The 20,000-nt window shown below is 34.9% G+C and overlaps 1 protein-coding gene across 4 annotated transcripts in view; it reads right to left on the reverse strand.

Moving 5' to 3' along the window:
* Positions 1-20,000, reverse strand: part of JAK2 (Janus kinase 2) — a 107,837-nt gene that overhangs the window by 27,411 nt on the left and 60,426 nt on the right. For all 4 annotated transcript variants that reach the window (XM_015570522.1, XM_006773839.2, XM_015570523.1 and 1 more), the window contains 9 exons: positions 19,314-19,433; positions 17,195-17,352; positions 15,826-15,937; positions 12,494-12,680; positions 11,728-11,855; positions 8,414-8,548; positions 6,379-6,466; positions 3,180-3,307; positions 2,080-2,218 (listed from right to left, as the gene is read on the reverse strand). In XM_015570522.1, coding sequence (XP_015426008.1) covers positions 2,080-2,218; positions 3,180-3,307; positions 6,379-6,466; positions 8,414-8,548; positions 11,728-11,855; positions 12,494-12,680; positions 15,826-15,937; positions 17,195-17,352; positions 19,314-19,433 — 1,195 coding nt within the window. The remainder of the gene's footprint in view (positions 1-2,079; positions 2,219-3,179; positions 3,308-6,378; positions 6,467-8,413; positions 8,549-11,727; positions 11,856-12,493; positions 12,681-15,825; positions 15,938-17,194; positions 17,353-19,313; positions 19,434-20,000) is intronic.

Consider the following 20,000-nt stretch of genomic DNA (forward strand, 5'->3'; position numbering starts at 1 on the left):
TTCTGGATTTTTATGGTTTCATAACTTACATTTAAGTCTTTTATCCATTTTGAGTTTGTTCTTTTTTAAAATATATTTTTATTGATTTCAGAGAGGAAGGGAGAGGGAGAGAGAATAGAAACATCAATGATGAGAATCATTGATCAGCTGCCTCCTGCATGCCCCCTACTGGGGATCAAGCCCACAGCCCAGGCGTGTGCCCTTGACCAGAACTGAAACTGAGACCCTTTAGTCCCCAGGCCAATGCTCTATCCACTGAGCCAAACCAGCTAGGGCTTGAGTTTATTCTTGTGTATAGTGTAAGCTGGTGATGTAGTTTCATTTTTTTTGTATGTACCTGTCCAATTTTCCCAATACCATTTATTGAAGTGTCTGTCTTGACTCCATTGTATGCTCTTACTTCCTTTGTCAAATATTTAGACTAATGACAGGTTGATTTATGGGGGTCTCTGTTGTATTCCATTGATCTATAGGCATGTTCTTGCGTCAGTACCATGCTGTTTTGATTACAGTGGCTTTGTAGTATAACTTGATATCTGGTATTGTGATCCCTCAAACTTTGTTCTTTCTGAAGATGGCTGTGGTATTCAAGGTCTTTTTGGCTCCACATAAATTTTGGAGCATTTGTTTTACATCTGTGAAATATGCTATTGGTATTTTAAAAGAGATTGCATTCAATCTATAAATTGCTTTGGGTAGTATGGACATTTTATACCTAGAGAGTATTAAGCTAAGAAAAATAAGTCAGTCAGAGAAAGACAAGTATCACATAATCTCACTCATATGTGGAATCTCAAAAACAAAATAAGCCAAAACCGGTTTGGTTCAGTGGAGGCTCGATGTTTCTCTCTATCTCTCTCCTTTCCTCTCTGTAAAAAATCAATTTTATATATATATATATATATAAAACCACACACAAAATAAACTGATGAACAAAATAGATCCAGAGGTACAGAAGTATAGAAAAGACTGTCAAATCACAAAGGGAAGGCAGGGGTGGGGTTGAGTGAGAGCTAGAAGGGGTCAGTGGGGGGAAAAGGGGAACATCTGTAATATTTTCAACAATAAAGAATTTTTTAAAACATTATCTTATAGTCCTGTGGACCCTGAGAAAGATGCCTACTAAGAAGGGCTCCTGGTAGTTAACTGGGCTCAAATTTAAAAAAGCAAACAAAACAAAAAACCCCTAGGGCCTAGCAGCCATTTCTGTACAAGGGCCTCTCATACAAACTGCACTTTAGGAAGAAGTCTACACTATACCACTGGCCTCTGCACTGAACTGCCTGCTGCATTGTTTCTGCCATTTGAGTTAGTCCTTATAAAGGAGTTCCTGAAATCATATTTCAGCCAACAAGACTAAAGTTTTCCCCATTCAATTGGAGCTGTGCAGCTGCAACCAATTAGAGGGCTCTATTCTGAGCAATAAGGACAGTACTTTTTGGACCGATCAAACTGTGAGGATTTGGAGTCTTCATTTGCATCAGAACAGACCAATCAAGGACCAGGGTCTGGAACTTCTGTCTATATAAGCCAGCTCCCCTCTAGCTCTAGAAGGCACTTTCTATTTCCTCCAAATACTGAAAACTGCATTTCCCTGACTTCTCAGCAGAGAACACAGAGCAGGCCAGTGGAGGCCAGAGCAGATTTGCACAGAACAGAGCAGACCAAGGCACAGCACAGCAGACTAGCCAGTGCAAAGCAGACTGGCACAAAGCAGAGCAGAGCTGCCTAGCCAGAGAGGGGCCTGGCCTCAGAGCTGCCTCACAGTCTCGCTATATTCACAGAAGTGCTCTATCATAATTAGCTGTTTGGCACTGATAAAATTTCCTTTTCACTATACCCCAAATGGGGATTCCTTCTGGCATTGAATTAGCACTAATCCCTAGTAGCATGCTTATAAGGACAAATGGACAAAGACTAGGATGTAACTATAACTTAATTTAGATTGCTAAAAATGGTAGATAAATTTTATTATTAATCAAGAACATGCCAATAAAATGGTTTAAGAAAAATTAACGTGTTTATGCAACCCTCCAAGTAAAGCTTAATAAAATTAAATATGATCCCTATAGAACTTACTGTCCTTTGGCAAAACTGTAACACTAATGCCAGGATCACTAAGCTTGATGAACGGAGGATTTCCTGTCTTCCTGTCTTCTTCTCTGATAAGTAGAATGTTTTTGGCACATACATTCCCATGAATAAGGTTTTTTTCTTCCTATTAGAGTAAAATATAAATACATTCAAATATCAATCCACAAATATATGAACATTTAATATGTCTTAAGCCCCGAATGGATTTAAAAAAGAAAAATAAGACTATTAATTAGTAAACATTAATTTGGAGGTATGCTTTGAGATAATAAAAGGAAATTTTATGGCAACACTGTGCTTCTTGTTTTACATTTTAAATGACACAATAATCTATGCCCAGAATAAAACAAATACATTAAAACTACCCAATGCCACTTCACTTTTAAAGTTGAGATTTTAAGTAGTACCTATTTTTAGGTAGTAGCTGAGAGAAATACTATTTATTTTCAGCAGCAGAATATAGGTGTGCTCTGAGGGTCTGATCCCTGGTTGGGCCTCTGGTATTCTGCTTCTCCAGAAATACTGCTTTCTTATTAGACATAATTTCTAAGTGCCCACAAACAATACAACAAGGTATATTCTGAGTTTTCTGCTATCCATAGTTAGCACATTTCTGCATAATTTTTGGTTAAATTCTTTAAACACAAGTGACATAAACCTTAGATTGTTTGTCATCAGTTCTAAGAGATTGGTGAAATGACAAAACTATATTAAAAGTGACTTTATATAAATAAATATATGCCTAAAATAATACCTTTCATAAAACAAACAGATGATTTTAAATAACTTAGCATCCATTCACAGACTTATTTCTTGTTCCCAGGTCAAGATCATTTCTACATTGCTTCACTAAATAAAATACCTGATGAAGAATATACTGCCCTGGCTGGGCTGCTCAGTGGTTGGAGCATTGTCCCATACACCAAAAGGTTGCAGGTTCGAGCCTCAGTCGGGCATGTATGGGAGGCAGCCAATCAATGTTTTCTCTTACATCGATGTTTTTCTCTCTTTCTCTCTCTCTCTCTAAAACCAATAAAATATATCCTTGGGTGATGATTTTTTTATAGAATATACTAATTACTTACTAGAAAATGCATGGCCCATGCCAACTGTTTAGCCACTTCAAGTTTCCATAATATATTTATAGAATTTTTATTCTTTTTCAAATATGTATCTAGTGATCCAAATTTCACAAACTCCTGAACCAGAATATCTGCATTAAAATATAATAATGATAAGGCTCACTTACACATACAATACAAAATATATATAATTTGAAACTTGTATAAATATATTATAGGTACCTGTGGGTATTATAGGAAAAGAGATTAAACTACGTACAATTCACTCATTTAAAAAGCTAAACAGCTGCATACCATTCAGAAGGGGGGGTGTATTTTAGTCACAACAGCAAGAGACAGGAATCTAAATTTTGTATACATAATATGCATTACACATAGTAATAAATAAATAATACATAGTAAAATATATGTACACAATACATGCAATATTATATATGTACATAAATATTTTATAATAATATACATTTTACAAACCCCCACACATATAAAATATTACTTCAGCATACCTCTATGTGTCATCACTGAATTATGGCTGCTTTTTTAAAACAAATAAAATGTCTCACATTATTAATTTTTCTTCCATGAAACTATTTAGACATTCAAAACTTCCTGAATTCTTCTTCCACACACAAAAAATAATAACAATGTCTATTCTATTGGAGATATGAAGGATAATTTGAGTTTGAACTGCATCCATTCCTTTAATTTATGCTGTAAAAAATTGTTTTGCATTGCTTTATCTTTAAAACTATTTTTTAAAAATACTATTAAGATATATATTTTCCAGAGAAGCAAGTATTTGCTTTTAAAAAAAATACTGACTGCCATTATGAAACAGTAAAAATTCCCTGTTAGTACTGACTTAGTTCCTGAAAGCCAAGACTGTTTCTACATAAATGCATGTTATTTAATAATTAACTGGGTTTAGGGTTTATTTACATTCTTCTAGTAATAATTTGTAATAGAGTAACCTTAAGTTCTTGATTTCAAATTTGAATTTATTGATATTTTGTTTTTTTATCAAGCATAGTGTTGTCTTCAAAATTAAATAATGGAAAATTAAGATACAAAATAAAAACCACAAAAACTCAAGTAAAGAAATTTTAACATGGCATAATGATACATATTTTTAAAGAAATTCTCACAGACTTCACATTGTTATCCATGTTAGTTCATGGCCCAGTAAGTTATTAAGTGGCTAAACTTCATACATGCCTATATTTCATATATTTGCTTTAAAATGCATACTGTAGATCTAATCTCAAATTGTGATACTGCTTGATTTAATATTAAAATGACTTAGTTTTCATTTGGAATGTAATAATTGTTATTGACAAAAGTTGCCTTTGGACCTCGCTGAGTAACAGAAACAAATTAAAGTTTTGCTGCCCATTGTTAATTTGGAGAACAATCCACATACCAATAATTAAAAATTGTGCAATGTTACCCCAATAAATTTAATTTTAGAAAAATGCCTATAGGAAAATTTGTTAGGGGAAATATCCAGAAAAAGATCTAGTAGCTGCAACGTTGCAATGAACAAGAGGTTAATAAAATCTTTTTTATGTGGCATGTAAGACTTACTATTTTTCATAGATACCACAGATTATCATATGCCCCCTTATTTTATGTTATACAAGAAAAAAATACCCATTAAGCTGAACATGCCATCAATTATATCACAGCTTCTCAATTTCAGATTTTTTTAAAATATATTTTTTATTTTTGTTTTTGTTTTTTTTATTTTTATTTTTTTCCCATTTTTTTTTATTATTAGTTAAGGAAAAAATATATTTTTAATTGATTTTTTACAGAGAGGAGGGGAAAGGGATAGAGAGTTAGAAACAACAATGAAAGAGAAACATCGATAAGCTACCTCCCGCACACCCCCTACTAGGGATGTGCCCACAACCAAGGTACATGTCTTTGATGGGAATCAAACCTGGGACTTTTCAGTCCGCAGGCCAACGCTCTATCCACTGAGCCAAACCAGTTAGGGCCAGATTTTTTTTTTTTTTAATGAGGAGTACATCACAGAAACAATGAAATAAATATAAAAGCAAGTGCAAGAATTGGAATTATATGCTCTAAGTATATCCTCCCCAAGTGAAAAATTATGAGAAACATCAATAAATAAAAAGGATAAATACAGAACCACTCTAGTTGGTGTTAAGTGGGTACAACTCTCCACTACTGCACTTAGATTTATAGTCATTTTATTAACTCCTCTGAAATATCTGAGGAACTTCCAGAAAACAGATTTGAAAGCTATTGCCTTTGAAAAGATTATCAATATTCAAATATATGAAGCAATGTTATATGAGTATGGATGCATATCTAATCTGCATTACTAATTGAAAATAGGAATTACATACAAAGTTTCTGAATGTAAACCTTGTAAGTTTTTATGAACAGTCTAAATTTAGACATAGAATATATCTAATATCAACATCTAATCATTTTAGTCAGTTTCATTCAAAATCAGTCTAGGCCTGGCCAGTGTGGCTCAGTTGGGTGGGCATTGTGCTGTACACTGAAAGGTTGCCGATTCGATTCCCAGTCAGGATTCATGCCCAGGTTGCAGGCTTGATCCGCAGCAGGGCATATGCAGGAGGCAGTTGACGACGTTTCTCCCTCTCTCTCCCTTACTCTCTAAAAATCAAAGAACTCTTTTAAAAAAATCAGTCTATAATTTATATGCTTTATCTTTATAATTCCAAATAAATGGGTACTGTACAGAAATGTCCAGTTATTCCATTATTATGCTAAACCAGCCATAATATATAGGGTTGGGCAAAACTAGGTTACAGTTGTTCGTATGGAAAAATAATACAATAATTAACAAATATACAAGAAATAATAAACTCTGTTTAGAGTGCTCACAACTATAAACCTACTTTTGCCAAACCCTGTACATTATGGTAAAAGATTAGTAAACGTTGTTTATTATAATACTCTACTGTTTAACATAAGCCATATTAACTATTTTCTGCATTTTAATTTCATTCATTGGTTTCCTTTTTTAGAAGGCTTAACTGAACAGCTCTACAATGTTTTTGGTTTCAATAATATTTAATTCCTGTTAAACTATGGTTTATAATGATACATAACTATGATCCTGAAAATGAATTTTCTATATAAAAAAAATGGATGTACTGAGAAAGGCATAACATTAACATAAAGAAGCCAGAGATTTACTTACTCTCCTCTCCACAGACACATACTCCATAATTTAAAACCAGATGCTTGTGAGAAAGCTGGCTCATCATGCTTGCTGCTTCAAAGAAAGACTAAAGAAAAGAAAACCATACAAAACATGCAAAAGAATTATTGATTGTGCCTATAAGTATTCCCAGTTCAGAAAGATATTCTTTGGCGGTGCAGTGGTTCTCAACCTTCCTAATGCCGCGGCCCTTTAATACAGTTCCTCATGTTGTGGTGACCCCCAACCATAAAATTATTTTCGTTGCTACTTCATAACTGTAATTTTGCTACTGTTATGAATCGTAATGTAAATATCTGATATGCAGGACGTATTTTCATTGTTCGCGACCAACAGGTTGAGAACTGCTGGTAGAGAAATGCACTTTCTCCTCTTCTCTGCAGAACTATATATGTAAGGCTACGATGGGCTTTGGTCCCCTTTATATGGTCTTGCAGTGCCATCCATCTTAATGCTAGAGTTCTCTCTGAAGAAACCCCTCAATAAGGCTGGAATAAGATAGCAATGGAAAAGAGCAATAGTGACACAAGGCAGCATGAATGATGGAAGATACACAGGCTTAGACTCATGACACCTAGAGTAGAAGAAGAGGTATAAACAGAAATAGACACCAGAGATAGTGATATGAGATTGAAGTAAGTGGATGGGAGCTTCAAATAACACTTCCTAAGGAAATGGAATGTACACCTGGAACTAATATGGTGTATGGCAACTGTAATCGAAAATTAAAATGATTTAAATTTAAAATAAAAAAATTTTAAGTAAAAAAAAATTATCTCTGTGCGTATAAAATATCATGACAACTATGTTGGGAGATTAGCATGGTATTAACATCACTCTAACTCAACTAAACTTTGACTAGAACCTCTGGCTATTGCTGTTGAGAATCATATTCACCAACACTGCGGTGTTCTGGATTAGAACAACTCTTTGACTTGTATGTTTCACATCCTCTTCTTACTAACATCCTTTAAGATATTTTAAACATCACAAATGTTTGGTGATGCTGTGCTATGCTAAGAACTCAGGCAAATAGCAGCTGTGTTTCTGTGGTCTAGTATCTCTGTAGTCCGTATTTCAACTAGAATGTTTCTTAGTACAAACTTTTTTAAAAAATTGATTTTTAGAGAGAGAGAGGAAGAGAGAGAAAAAGGGAAGGGAGAGCAAGAGAAAGATTGATGTGAAAGCGCAAAGCTTCAATCAGTCTTCTGAACACCCTCCACTGGGGATCAAGCCCGCAAAAGGGGTATGTGCCCCAACCAGGAACCAAACCAGTAACCCTTCAGTGCACAGGACAATGCCCAAGTAACTGAGCCACATGGACCAAAGCTAAACTCTCTCTTTTTATTTTTAAGTAGATGACACTATGAAAGAAATCTGTGGAGCCCATAAAGCTCTGGGAACCAAGTCTGAAAACCACTGCCTTAGTATATGCAGAGACATAATGACACTCTTAACAGAATGCCAAAAGTAGTTTTAAAATGTTATTATAAAAATCCTATATAATAAAGCCCTAATATGCAAATCGACCAAATGGTGGAATGACCAGTCGCTCTGACGTGCACTGACCACTGGGGGGCAGACGCTCAACGCAGGAGCTGCCCCCTGGTGGTTAGTGTGCTCCCACAGGGGGAGCGCTGCTCCACCAGAAGCTGGGCTCATGGCTGGCGAGCACAGCGTGGAGTGGTGGGAGCCTCTCCCCCCTCCGCTACAGGACTAAGGACCCCTCAGGGGACGTCTGTCTGCCGTAACCTGGCAGTCCGACATACTCTGAGGCGTCCCAGACTGCAAGAGGGCTCAGGCTGGGACCCCCACCCTCCAGTGCACGAATGTTGTGCACCAGGCCTCTAGTATTCTATAATTTTCTATAGCCACACTAGAAGGCCATCCTCAGAAAGGTCCTTGATATAAACTTTTTAAAGTTACAATTTTGAAAAGCTGCAAGCATGATGTGTTGTGTGCATATTAAGACCACATCTTTAAATATAATAAACTACACAAAGAGTATACATACCTCTGAATAGTTTCTATGTGCTTTATCCAGAACTTTTAAAAGAACTTCCGTTTCATGCAGTTGACCATAATCTCCTACTTCTCTTCTTACACCTTTAAAAATTTTTGTAAAAGTGCCTTGGCCAAGACTTTCATTCTTTAAAAGAAAGAAAGAAAAGAAAATAATGAGTAAAGATAGATAAAGATGTGGGAATGAGGAAATATGTTCAATGACAAAGAGTAAAAAAAAAAAAAAATCCATGAGCAAATATCTCCCAGATTTAAGACTCCGAATTAATTATATTCTGCTTCCTTATACAATAGAAGACAAAAAAATAAGGATTAATGAATAAAGTGTATTTTTGTTTCACCCATTCTTAAACCCCCTGGATTGGCTATAATTATCACCTATATTTACCTACATTTTTTTTTATCTACCTACATTTATTTACATGTGAAATTTTGTTGTTGTTGTTGCCTTTCCTAATAGTGCAGTAGAATGGCAGTACAGTATGGTCTGTGAAGGCAGCATATCTGACTTGTTCCATATTACCTACTACCTTCTAGTTGTTTGACCCTATACAGACAGTCCTCGGGTTACGTCGCACTCAAGTTCATTTCGGGGTTACGTTACCATCTCCCATTTGTTTATAAAAAAAAGAGAGTTCTGTCATTTTGACGTATGTACATATGTGCTTTGTTTTTTATTATTAATTTACCAAAAGGTCAGGAATTGTTATCTTTAATTTTTTTTAATGTTTCACTTCATTACTGCTGTGTATGTGCTCCATATGAGTGACGTAGGTGCTTATGTAGGTGGCTTCTGACTTACAGTGAAAATTGCATTACGTCGTGCCATAGGAACGGATCTCCGATGTAACCTGAGGGCCTACTGTACAGGCAATTTAATCTTTTTCTGCTGCAGCTGTCTTTTCCTCATTGGAGGAATAGGAATAACTATTTTTCCATAGATTGTTATGTGCAATAAGTGAATAAATACATGAAAGCACTTAGTATAGTCTATGACACAGTAAATGCTCAATAATTAGCCTCGACTAGTATTTCTTATACATCCTTCCAGAGTAATTGTCGAAACCCTGAACTCTGAAGCAGGGCTGCCTATGTTCAAACTGAAAGTCTCCTATTATTAGTTTTGTTAAGTAGGTTAGCTGGGGACTCTGCTTCCCATTACCTGAGGATGTCTTTATAATTCTTGATAATTTTATCTACTGTCTCTTTATGGAACTTGGACATCAGTGATCATTTTCTTACTCATTCTGCTCAACATGAAAATTTTTCAGATCTCTCTTCCAATTCACTAATTATCTTTTCAACTAAAGGTAACCTGCTTATTAACCTGTTCATTTTGTATCACTGTCAATGAGTGTGATTTTCCATTTCTTTATTTTTCTTCTCTAAATATTTGTTCTTTTTAAAAAGTGTCTTGTTTTTTCCCCATGCTTCCATTGCCTTTTATATCTTTAAAAATATGTATTTTATTGTAGGGCAAGGCTATAGGGTTAAGCCTCGGACTGACCTGTTGGCAAAGTCACAAACAAGTCCCAGCTTAGAGGGCACAGTCCTCTTAAGCATAATTAGTCTTGACCTTGTGACGCTCCCTAGATCTTATCTGGGTAGCTAATGGGCTGAGGGAGGTGCAGCAAGTGCTGCCAAAACAAGTGAAACTCACAAGAACAGTGTAACTATGGTAACCACTACCTTGTTTACCTCTGGCTATAAAATAAAGGCTCAGCTTGCCCCTGGATCTCTCTGTGGCCTCAGTTGGGAACAGGAAGATCCACCTAGACCCAGCTTATTCTTTGTCATTTACTCCATTCTTCGCCACCCTCACTCAGGCTTTCGAACCCTTGGCTGAGCTGGCTTGGCACATTTTATAATCTCTCTCTAAAAATCTGTTATTTCAAAAATCTGTTATATGAAATACTTTGATGTTTGTTGGTCTGCTTACTCTTGGTTACTCTAGGACTATTTCCCTTTTAATTTTTTCAATTAAAAGCTCATGCTTGGCCCTAGCCAGTTTGGCTCAGTGGATAGAGTGTTGGTCTGGACTGAAGGGTCCTGGTTTGATTCCAGTGGGGGGACAAGGCGGGCAGGGGTACATACCTCGGTTACAGGCTCCCCTGCTGCCTGGGCCCAGGTCGGGGTACATGCAGGAGGCAACCAATCAAGGTGTTTCTCTCTCACTGATATTTCTGTCTTTCCCTCTCTCTCTAAAAATCAATGGAAAAATATCCTCAAGGGAGGATTAAAAAAAAAAAAAAGCTCATGTTTGGAGTCATTTCATCGGTAGACTTCTGAGTGAGCGAGGTTAAGAATATGTTCTTCCAAAAAGATTTTGTTTCTGCTTCTGCCAAGCACTACAAGGTATTACTAGGAGAGTATCATTTTTTTTTATTTTAATTATTAGCTTAGATCAGGCAGGTGGTATAAACCCAAACTCAAAAGCCTATGATTACAAATTCTCAGGAGAGACATTTTTTCCTTAGAGCCCACCTAAAACAACACTTCTCTGCCCCTTTTACTAGTGGGTGAATTTTTTCACAATCCACATATTGTTTTACTGAGAATGTATTTATTTGAAGGTCCTGGCTTTATTTAGACACGGCCTCACTTTTAACTCCTGTTCTTCTGTAGGCCTTAAGACTTGGCCCTACTTTTAGATCTTAATCTCCTTGGTTAGTGAGACTAATCCCAACCTCCAACATCATTCTATAGCCAAACCATCAGATATTACGTACTACTTTCTTTTCAGTTTCTTTTTTTTTTAATATTTTTATTGATTTCAGAGAGGAAGAGAGATGGAAAGAGAGATAGAAACATCAATGATGATAGAGAATCATTGATTGGCTGCCTCCTGCACACGCCCCACTGGGGATCAAGCCCGCAACCCAGGCATATGCCCTTGACCGGAATCAAACCCGAGACCCTTGAGTCTGCAGGCCGACGCTCTATTCACTGAGCCAAACCGGCTAGGGCCTTTCTTACTTTTAATCCCTTGAATTTCCCTTACTTTCTCTACAATTTGAGAATTAAGATATAGGTCTTTTGTAGAAGAAGATTTTTAATTTTTAATTTAAGATTTATAAAGAAATTTTTAAAATCCTGTAAAAAGTACAATTCCCTTCTTAAAATAATATTATTAATTTCTCCTTAAGTTTGGCATTATACTTTCACAAGAAATAAAAATATTTAAAATGCAAAAAATTTTAATATAGGTTATAATAAAATACTTCCAAATGTCACATGAATATAAGTGGGAAACATTTGTTATTTTAAAAGGACAAGAAAGACCATAATCAGCATCTAATGACTTACAAATACTAAATCTTCATTTCTGATTTTGTGAAACACCATTTGGTTCACATTATTATGTCTCTGTAATGTTGGTGAGGTTGGTACATCAGAAACACTATTTGTTCTAAAGACCAGAAGGTTTGATTTATCTGTAAAAGAAAAAAAAGAAATAATGAAAACATATATAATAAAAACATGCTGAGGACATAAAGTTCTCCAAGGGGGTAAAATAAAATGTGTTCTAAATATCAGAAATGCTTAATAACTTTGACTGTTCATTTTTTTCTATAGAAAATTATTTAGCAGTTTATTCACTGAACTTTAATGTACCTTAACCACTTATTTCAAATATTCAAAATTATTCACTTCCATAACTAATATACATTTTCAGGAATTTTAATAATTTTTAACAATCATTATTTCACGAGATTTCCAACCTTACTATTTTTATTTTAAAAGTATAAGAAATTATAGTGTTTACTTAGAACCACATATGAGAATTTGGTAGTGAGGTCTTTCAATTCAATTAATAAATGATTGATTTATATCAAGCATTATTATTTTTAATATCATTTTGGAATTATAGAACTTCATGTCACTTCTAGAAAACCCAAACCAAACCAAACAATCCTATTTGAGGATATATTTATAAAGAAGGAGGCAAAAGTAATCTGTTTATGGAGCTGCTTCTTTCTTCTTTCTTTTTAAATCAATATACTAAAGATATCACTCACTATATACACAAGCCATGACCCATATTTTTAAAATAACTAGAAAATTATTTTACCTTTTGGCTTTGGAGGACAGCATTTTGTAAACTGGAAAATTATATTGTCTGAGCGAACGGTTTCCATTTGGTAGCAATTCAAAAGATCTTTAAGATTATTGAAGTTCTTCTTAGTCCCACTGAGGTTGTATTCTCCATTCTCATTTTTTGTAATCAAACAGTGCTTATATTCAATGACATTATCACGCTATATAAGTTTAATTATAAAGAGAGAGGGGGGAAATCACAATGGACATCATAGTGATTACTATTATAAAATGGATTTCACAAAACTAACCAACAAAATATTTAGACATTTGAATCATGAATCCTAGTATAGTCTCAGAATAGGGTAATGGAGGTGCTTGATTCCTCAAAAGGAACTATATTATATAGGCTAAAGAAATGGCTTAAGAGTTGACTTTATTTTTCAAAAAGCAATGATAATTAACAATAATAATACCATCGTTAACAGTTTTCCATCACTTATAAGATAAAGTCTATAACCAATTTAGTGTATGAGGTGTTCCTTGAGCAGGATTCTGCCTCCATCTCCAATCTCAACTTCTGCCAATTACAAAATACAGCCTATGTTCTGGCTATATTGTGACTCAAAAAATTCCAAGCAAGTGCCATGCTTTTTCATGATAACTGTACATGCTCTCTCTCTACCTATGTATGTACATGTTTTCTTTCTGAGCAATGGACTTTTATTCATTCCTAAAACTTAGTTCAAGTACCGCTTCCTGTGAGGTCCTCCCTATAACTCTCACCACATTCCACAAGCAAAGGTCATTTCCATTCCACTGTGCCACTACTGTATTTGTGTAATTGTCTCCAATATGGGAATGCTAATATTTTCAGTTTTTCAATGTCTGTCTTATGTGCTTGTTCATTAACAAGCTTGTTCATTCATCTATTTTTTGAACGGCTTCTTAATAAGCATATTTAACCTATTCAGGACCATTTGTATAAACTCAACTAAATACTTCAAGGTCTATCTCAAATCCTTCCTACTCCAAAAGATCTTTAACTGTATTTTCTGTTGTTGTCTATGCCTGTACTATATAATAAAGGGCTAATACTATAATTAGACCGAACAGAACAACCATCGGGACATCCTTCAGGACGACCGTCCGGAGGACCTCGGGACAAAGCCAGGGCTGCAAGAGCTGGCTGAGGCTGCAGGGGCTGCGAGGGCCGGCTGAGACTGCGAGGGGGCTGCCAAGGCTGGCCGAGGCTGCAAGGGGCTGAGAGGGCCGGCCGAGGCTGCGAGGGGCTCCGAGGGCCGAGCCCCTTGCATGAATTTCGTGCCTCAGGCCTCTAGTACTGAATAATTACAATGCTCAATTTAGTAAATTTTTTGTATTCTTTCTTCTTTTTTCCCAAAAGACAAACTTCTTGAAACAGGGCTATGTAACATACATTCCCTAATACATAACAATATATTTATTTTGATTTGGTAATTGAATATAATGAGCTACTATAATTTCAGTGAGAAAATATTGTGAAATTAGGATAGAGCATTTTACAATACTAAAGTTGTAGAGTAACCTACCTTCTGTTTTTATGGACAATAAATCCACTCCGCATATGCTAAATATAAGGTAACAACTGTATTTTATAAAACTTAAAATAACTGAATAACAAAATCCTTACTTTCTATATTTTAAAAAACAAGATAAATTTTGGAAGCTAATATAAAGTTTTTCAAGATTTATACCATGAAACTGCCTTATAAGTGATACTATCTTTTTAGATAATTTTGGATTGTAAACAATCTTAGATGGCATACAAATAATCTGCATTAAGAGTGAGGTTTCACCGTTACAGCATCGTCCTGATATGCCAAGACTGCAAGTTCAATCCCTGGTCAGGGCACGTACAAGAATCAACCAATATTGCATATAAAAGTGGAACAAGTTGATATTTCTCTCTCTTTAAAATCAATCAATAAATAATTTTTTTTCTTTTTTTTTTTTTTAAAGGAAGGCAGCAAAACCAGTTCTCAGTCACTTTCAGTTGATTTATTTTTCTCCTCAATATGGGTTATATTTTCTTATTCTTTGCATGCCTGGAAATTTCTTATTGAATGCCAGGTATTATGAATTTTATCTTGCTGGGTGCAGGATATTTTTATTTTTCTGTAAAGACTCTCGAGCTTTGTTCTAGATGGCAATTAAGTTATTTGAAAACGCCCTCACATCCAATCAATAAATAATTTTAAAATGTTTTAAAAAAATGAGGTTTCATTGTAGTTTTAAGCTTAAAACATACATTGTAGATTGTCATTCTTAATATTGAAAGAGGTTAGCCCTGGCTGGGTGGCTCAGTTGACTGGAGCATTTTACATCAAAAGGTTGCGGGTTTGATTCCCAGTGAGGGCACACACCCAGCTTGCAGGTTCAATCCCGGATGGGGCAAGTAAGGGAGGCAACCAATGAATGTTTCTCTCTCACATCGATGTTTTTCTCTCTCTCTCTCTCTCTCTCTCTCTCTCTAATCAATATTGTGCATCTGCAAGTAAGGATTTTTTAAAAAGAAAAAAACCACCCGAACCAGTTTGGCTCAGTGGATAGAGCGTTCATAATTTTGTAAACATTTTGTTTTGATAATAAAAACTACTGTGTGTCTAAACCTAAAAAAAAAAAACAGCCCTAGCCAGTTTGGCTCAGTGGATAGAGCATCGGCCTGCAAACTGAGGGTCGTTCGTTCGATTCTGGTCAAGGGCATGTACCTTGGTTGCGGGCACATACCCAGTAGGGGGTGTGCAGAAGGCAGCTGGTTGATGTTTCTCTCTCATCGATGTTTCTAACTCTCTATCCCTCTCCCTTCCTCTCTGTAAAAATCAATAAAATATATTTTTAAAAAAAAAAAGAAAAAGAAAAAAACCCACCACTAGCTAAAAGTTCAATAATGTTTGTTTCTTTGTTATTGCCTTATTTTACTCTAATCTTATAACCATTACTAGTAAAAGGAAAGTTTACTCCTGATTTATTGTGTTCTATATGTTTTGGTAAAGATTTCCATCTTTCTGAAAAAAGAGACTTTAAGAGAATTGATGCAGTATGACACCCTTGTGACACCCAAACACCAAAAAATAAACCCGCAGAAATTCTACATTAAAAGACAGAAGGACATTATAAATAATTTTATGTTTTTATATAAATCCTAGGAATTATAATTTATTATACATGCAGGATCCCTGGGGTAAATTAAATATTATTATGCTAGCTATATCCAGAGCTATAATTCAGAGTATTAAAAAGGAAATATATATGGTACCTAAACATAAAGGGGAAATTATATAGACTAAATAAAGATGTTACCGTTAATGAATGTGACATACTAACCTCGACAGCAAAAGTCAAAAAATATTTATTAAACTCCTTAGGACTGCATCGAAGTACATAAAGTCCAGTCTGATTACCTGCTTTCTTCAGTTTACTTATGGCAAAATCCATTCTAAACATAAAGAAGTAATGTGAATGATAACATAGTAAGATATCATCTAAAAGATCAAAAGTGAAATCTAAAACTCAGAATTTTTAGAAGTATCCTCTACTTTGTAAGTTTATCAATAATCTTGTAAAGAAAAATATTAAGTTCAAACCAATTCAAGGGACAATTATATTGCTTTAAAAACATCAACAGCATTAGAGGACACACAGAATCACAAAGAACAACTCATTTATTTGAATTTTCTGCCTTCTGATTGCAAACTTAGTATTTTAAAAACAATATTCTCATAAACACCTATGTCTCTTCTACCATAGCAATTTCTAATATAAAAATTTATGTGCATTATTTTAATATTTAATATAATCCAAAGTCTACTAGAAGACCAATTGCAAGTAACAAAGACTGAGTTTTAAAATCTGCTATATGCTTCATCGAAGCTGCACATCTTGAAAGAAAAATCAAAATGTAATCTACATGAAAGCAAGAATCATCTATCACTATCTTGTAACACACCTAGGCAACTCAAATTATACAAATAAGAAGTATTGTAGATTGAGATACAGGTAATAAATTATATCCTAAATAATTCTAATTCTTATTTATATCTTATTGTAAATAGACTTTTATTACAGAAAAACTTCAGTTAAGTTCTTTTTTTCTAAACTCCTAAAGCAGTGATGGCGAACCTAGGACACATGTGTCAGAGGTGACACACAAACTCATTTTTTTGGTTGATTTTTCTTTGTTAAATGGCATTTAAATATATAAAATAAATATAAAAAATATAAATCTTTGTTTTACTATGGTTGCAAATATCAAAAAATTTCTGTATGTGACACGGCACCAGAGTTAAGTTAGGGTTTTTCAAAATGCTGACACGCTGAGCTCAAAAGGTTCGCCATCACTGTCCTAAACCTATGTACATCACTCTGTTGTATAAAACCTTTTTTGTAAATATTTCATTTACTATTTAAAAAATTTACTTCTAGCTCTAGCAGGTTTGGCTCAGTGGATAGAACGTTGGCCCGCAGACTAAAGGGTCTCAGGTTCAATTCTGGTCAAGGGCACATACCTTGGTTGCAGGCTCAATCTCCAGCCCTAGTCAGGGCACGTATGGAAGGCAACCAATGATGTGTCTCACATTCTCTCATTCTCTCTCTCTCTCTCTCTCTCTCTCTCTCTCTCAAAATCAATGAAAAAATATCCTCAGGTGAAAATTAGCAACAACAAAAATTTACTTTTAAACTATGTTTTACTTACGAAATTGGGCCATGACAATTGCTTTGTATATTTTCAAGCACCACTGGAGATGCTACTTCTTTACAGAGGTAATGATGTGCATCTGCAGTTAATCTATAATATCCATCAATTAATGACACAAAAGACAAAGCCTCCTTTAATGAACTAAGTTCAATTTCCTAAGCAGAGAAAAGAAAAAAAAGTATCATTTAAAAAGTCAACTGCATGCTACATACTGAAAATTCTCTTTGCTCCATGTTGTTAAATTAATTCTAAATTTTTTTCCACATTGCTCAAATGTCTCGTATGGCCCAATATAAATTATAAATTATTCTAATATTTAAGACACTCTTTAATATAAGCTTATTATGCCTTTCCAGTTATAGTTCACTCTACATCCATAATTTTACTATATTTTCCAGTATCCCCATTAGAAAAATGCCAGTTATCTCAATTAGAAATCTATCTAATCCAATATAAAAGTTGGTATTAATTAGAAATAATGATTTATTTTTACATACCAAATTTACACTGTTAAGTTAAAGTACTTATGCTATAAACTAAAATGTATACAATATAAACTTAAATCATATATAGTCTAGTAAGGAGTAGGTGCACACTATTAATCATATTTTTATCTAAGAACAGGAAAGCTTGCTGACTAAAATGAGTTGCAAGTTAATTATATTTTTGGTAATATAAACCTGAACTGGCCAGAGAGGTACATACAGATACTTAAGTTAAATAATCAAATAACACTAATATGACATTTAAGCCAGGAAGTTAAGAAATATCGGAGCTGAAAACAGAGCCACATAAATAATGCATTTAAGAGCAGGGTATAAAAGAATGTATTTTTTTTTCATAGAGGAGGGGCATATAATAAAAACAGAATCATAGTTGTTTAATAACTACTCACCATAAAAAAAAAATATTTTCTTACCGACCCTGGGAAACTGAAGCACATTACAAGAAGAACAAGCCCGGGAGATAAGGCATCCCAGTGACCAGATCAAGGACAGAACCTATCTGAAGGGAGGCAGCATTCGGGGCTAATCTTTACAAGGACAAGGAAAAGAGGCAGTCCCCGGGAACTCACTAACTGAAGATTTTTCCCACCCACTAATCCTACAGAAGAGTTCTTTTGAAATGAAAGGTCGGAGAGCAGGATATTCAGGATGACCTGCTGCTTTCTCAATACTGCCAGCATTACTGGAATAAACACTTTCTAGTATGTATGATTCAATCTTGACTCTGCTTAATTTGGCTCAAGTAGTGACAGTCGGCCTTGGACCCATTTAGTGTCTAGTTACATTTCATTTCAATTAAAATAAGTGGGATTTCTGAAGATATTTAATAAAAGAGAAAGGGTTAAATCTTTTATAATCAATCATGTCTTACAGCTTGGGCAGGCTGACCTGGGATTGGTTTACATTTTGCATATAAATTCCTGGTAGTATTGTTTTGATTTCTTGCTCTCCTTTAATTAGGCAGTATGACTGGTATTATTCACATACCCATAGGTGTAAAAAAAAAAAAAGATGATAATCAGGAATAAGAACTACAACAGGGCTCTTGCCAATTTGGCTCAGAGTGGATAGAGCATCAGTTTGCTGACCAAAGGGGCTCGGGTTCGATTCTGGTCTAGGGCACGTACCTCGGTTGCAGGTACCTCAGTTGCAGGCTCCTCCCTGGCCCGAGCCCTGGTCAGAGATCATGCAGGAGGCAACCAATTGATGTGTTTCTCTCACATCAATGTTTTTCTCTGTCATCCCCTCTCTTTTCCTCTCTCCCTAAAAATCAATAGAAAAATATCCTCGGGTGAGGCTTAACAAAACAAACAAACAAACAAAAGAACAACAGGGAACTAGTGCAATCCAGAGTAGGAAGAAAAAGTAGCTAATGCTTTACTAATCATAAAAATGAATGAAAAACACATTAATTACAAGAAACTCCATGGGAAGATAGTTTTGGTAGTGACACAAAAAGCTAGTATAATAAAATAAAGCTTACTAAACTGATATTTAGAGCTATATTTAAAACTACAATAAAAATTTCTACAAGATACCTTGGATATTAAAAATAAATACTTCTAAAAACTGTATAACATAACCATTATTTAGTTATAAAGCAAACTTACCAGATTTTTACCATCTTGCTTATGGATAGTTACAATTCTGCTTTCATTTGAGCCTTCTTGGCTTGCCTGCTTAATACTGACATCAATAATATCGGGAAAGTCACAATATAACTGTAAATCCTATAATTAAGAGTATTTGAAATTAAAAACAGAATCTATGGAGCCACTTTAAAATAAGACTTATGATATAACATTCACTAACAAATTCTTTAAGATAAAAAAGTATTGATAGCAATAGGTAAGTATTAAATGGGATTCTCTCCCCCAATATTCACCATAGACTACACTGTATCTTGCTTTGACTTAAAAATGAGAGCATTAAAGGGTGCCAGGAATCTTAAGTGTGCTCTAGTACTCTTCAATCCAATCAACAGTAATAGCAACAATTGCCAGAAAATTAAAAGTTTACCACAGAATGAAGACTAGAATATTTTAAAATATCTACACTAATAAAAGAGAAAAATGGTAATTGGCGTACGGCACTACCCTTTTCATTGGCTAATCAGGGCTATATGCAAATTAACTGCCAACTAAGATTGGCAGTTAACTGCCAACAAAATGGTGGTTAATTTGCATATGTAGGCACAATGCAGGGAGGCGAAAGGGAAAGCAGGAAGAAGCCCCCTGCCACTGACAGTGATCAGAAACCCAGGGGGGAGCTAAGAGCTGGGGGGCAGGGCAAAGGTG

This window comes from Myotis davidii, unplaced genomic scaffold (genome assembly GCF_000327345.1).
Source record: "Myotis davidii unplaced genomic scaffold, ASM32734v1 scaffold547, whole genome shotgun sequence".
In the NCBI taxonomy this organism is placed as follows: Eukaryota; Metazoa; Chordata; class Mammalia; order Chiroptera; family Vespertilionidae; genus Myotis; species Myotis davidii.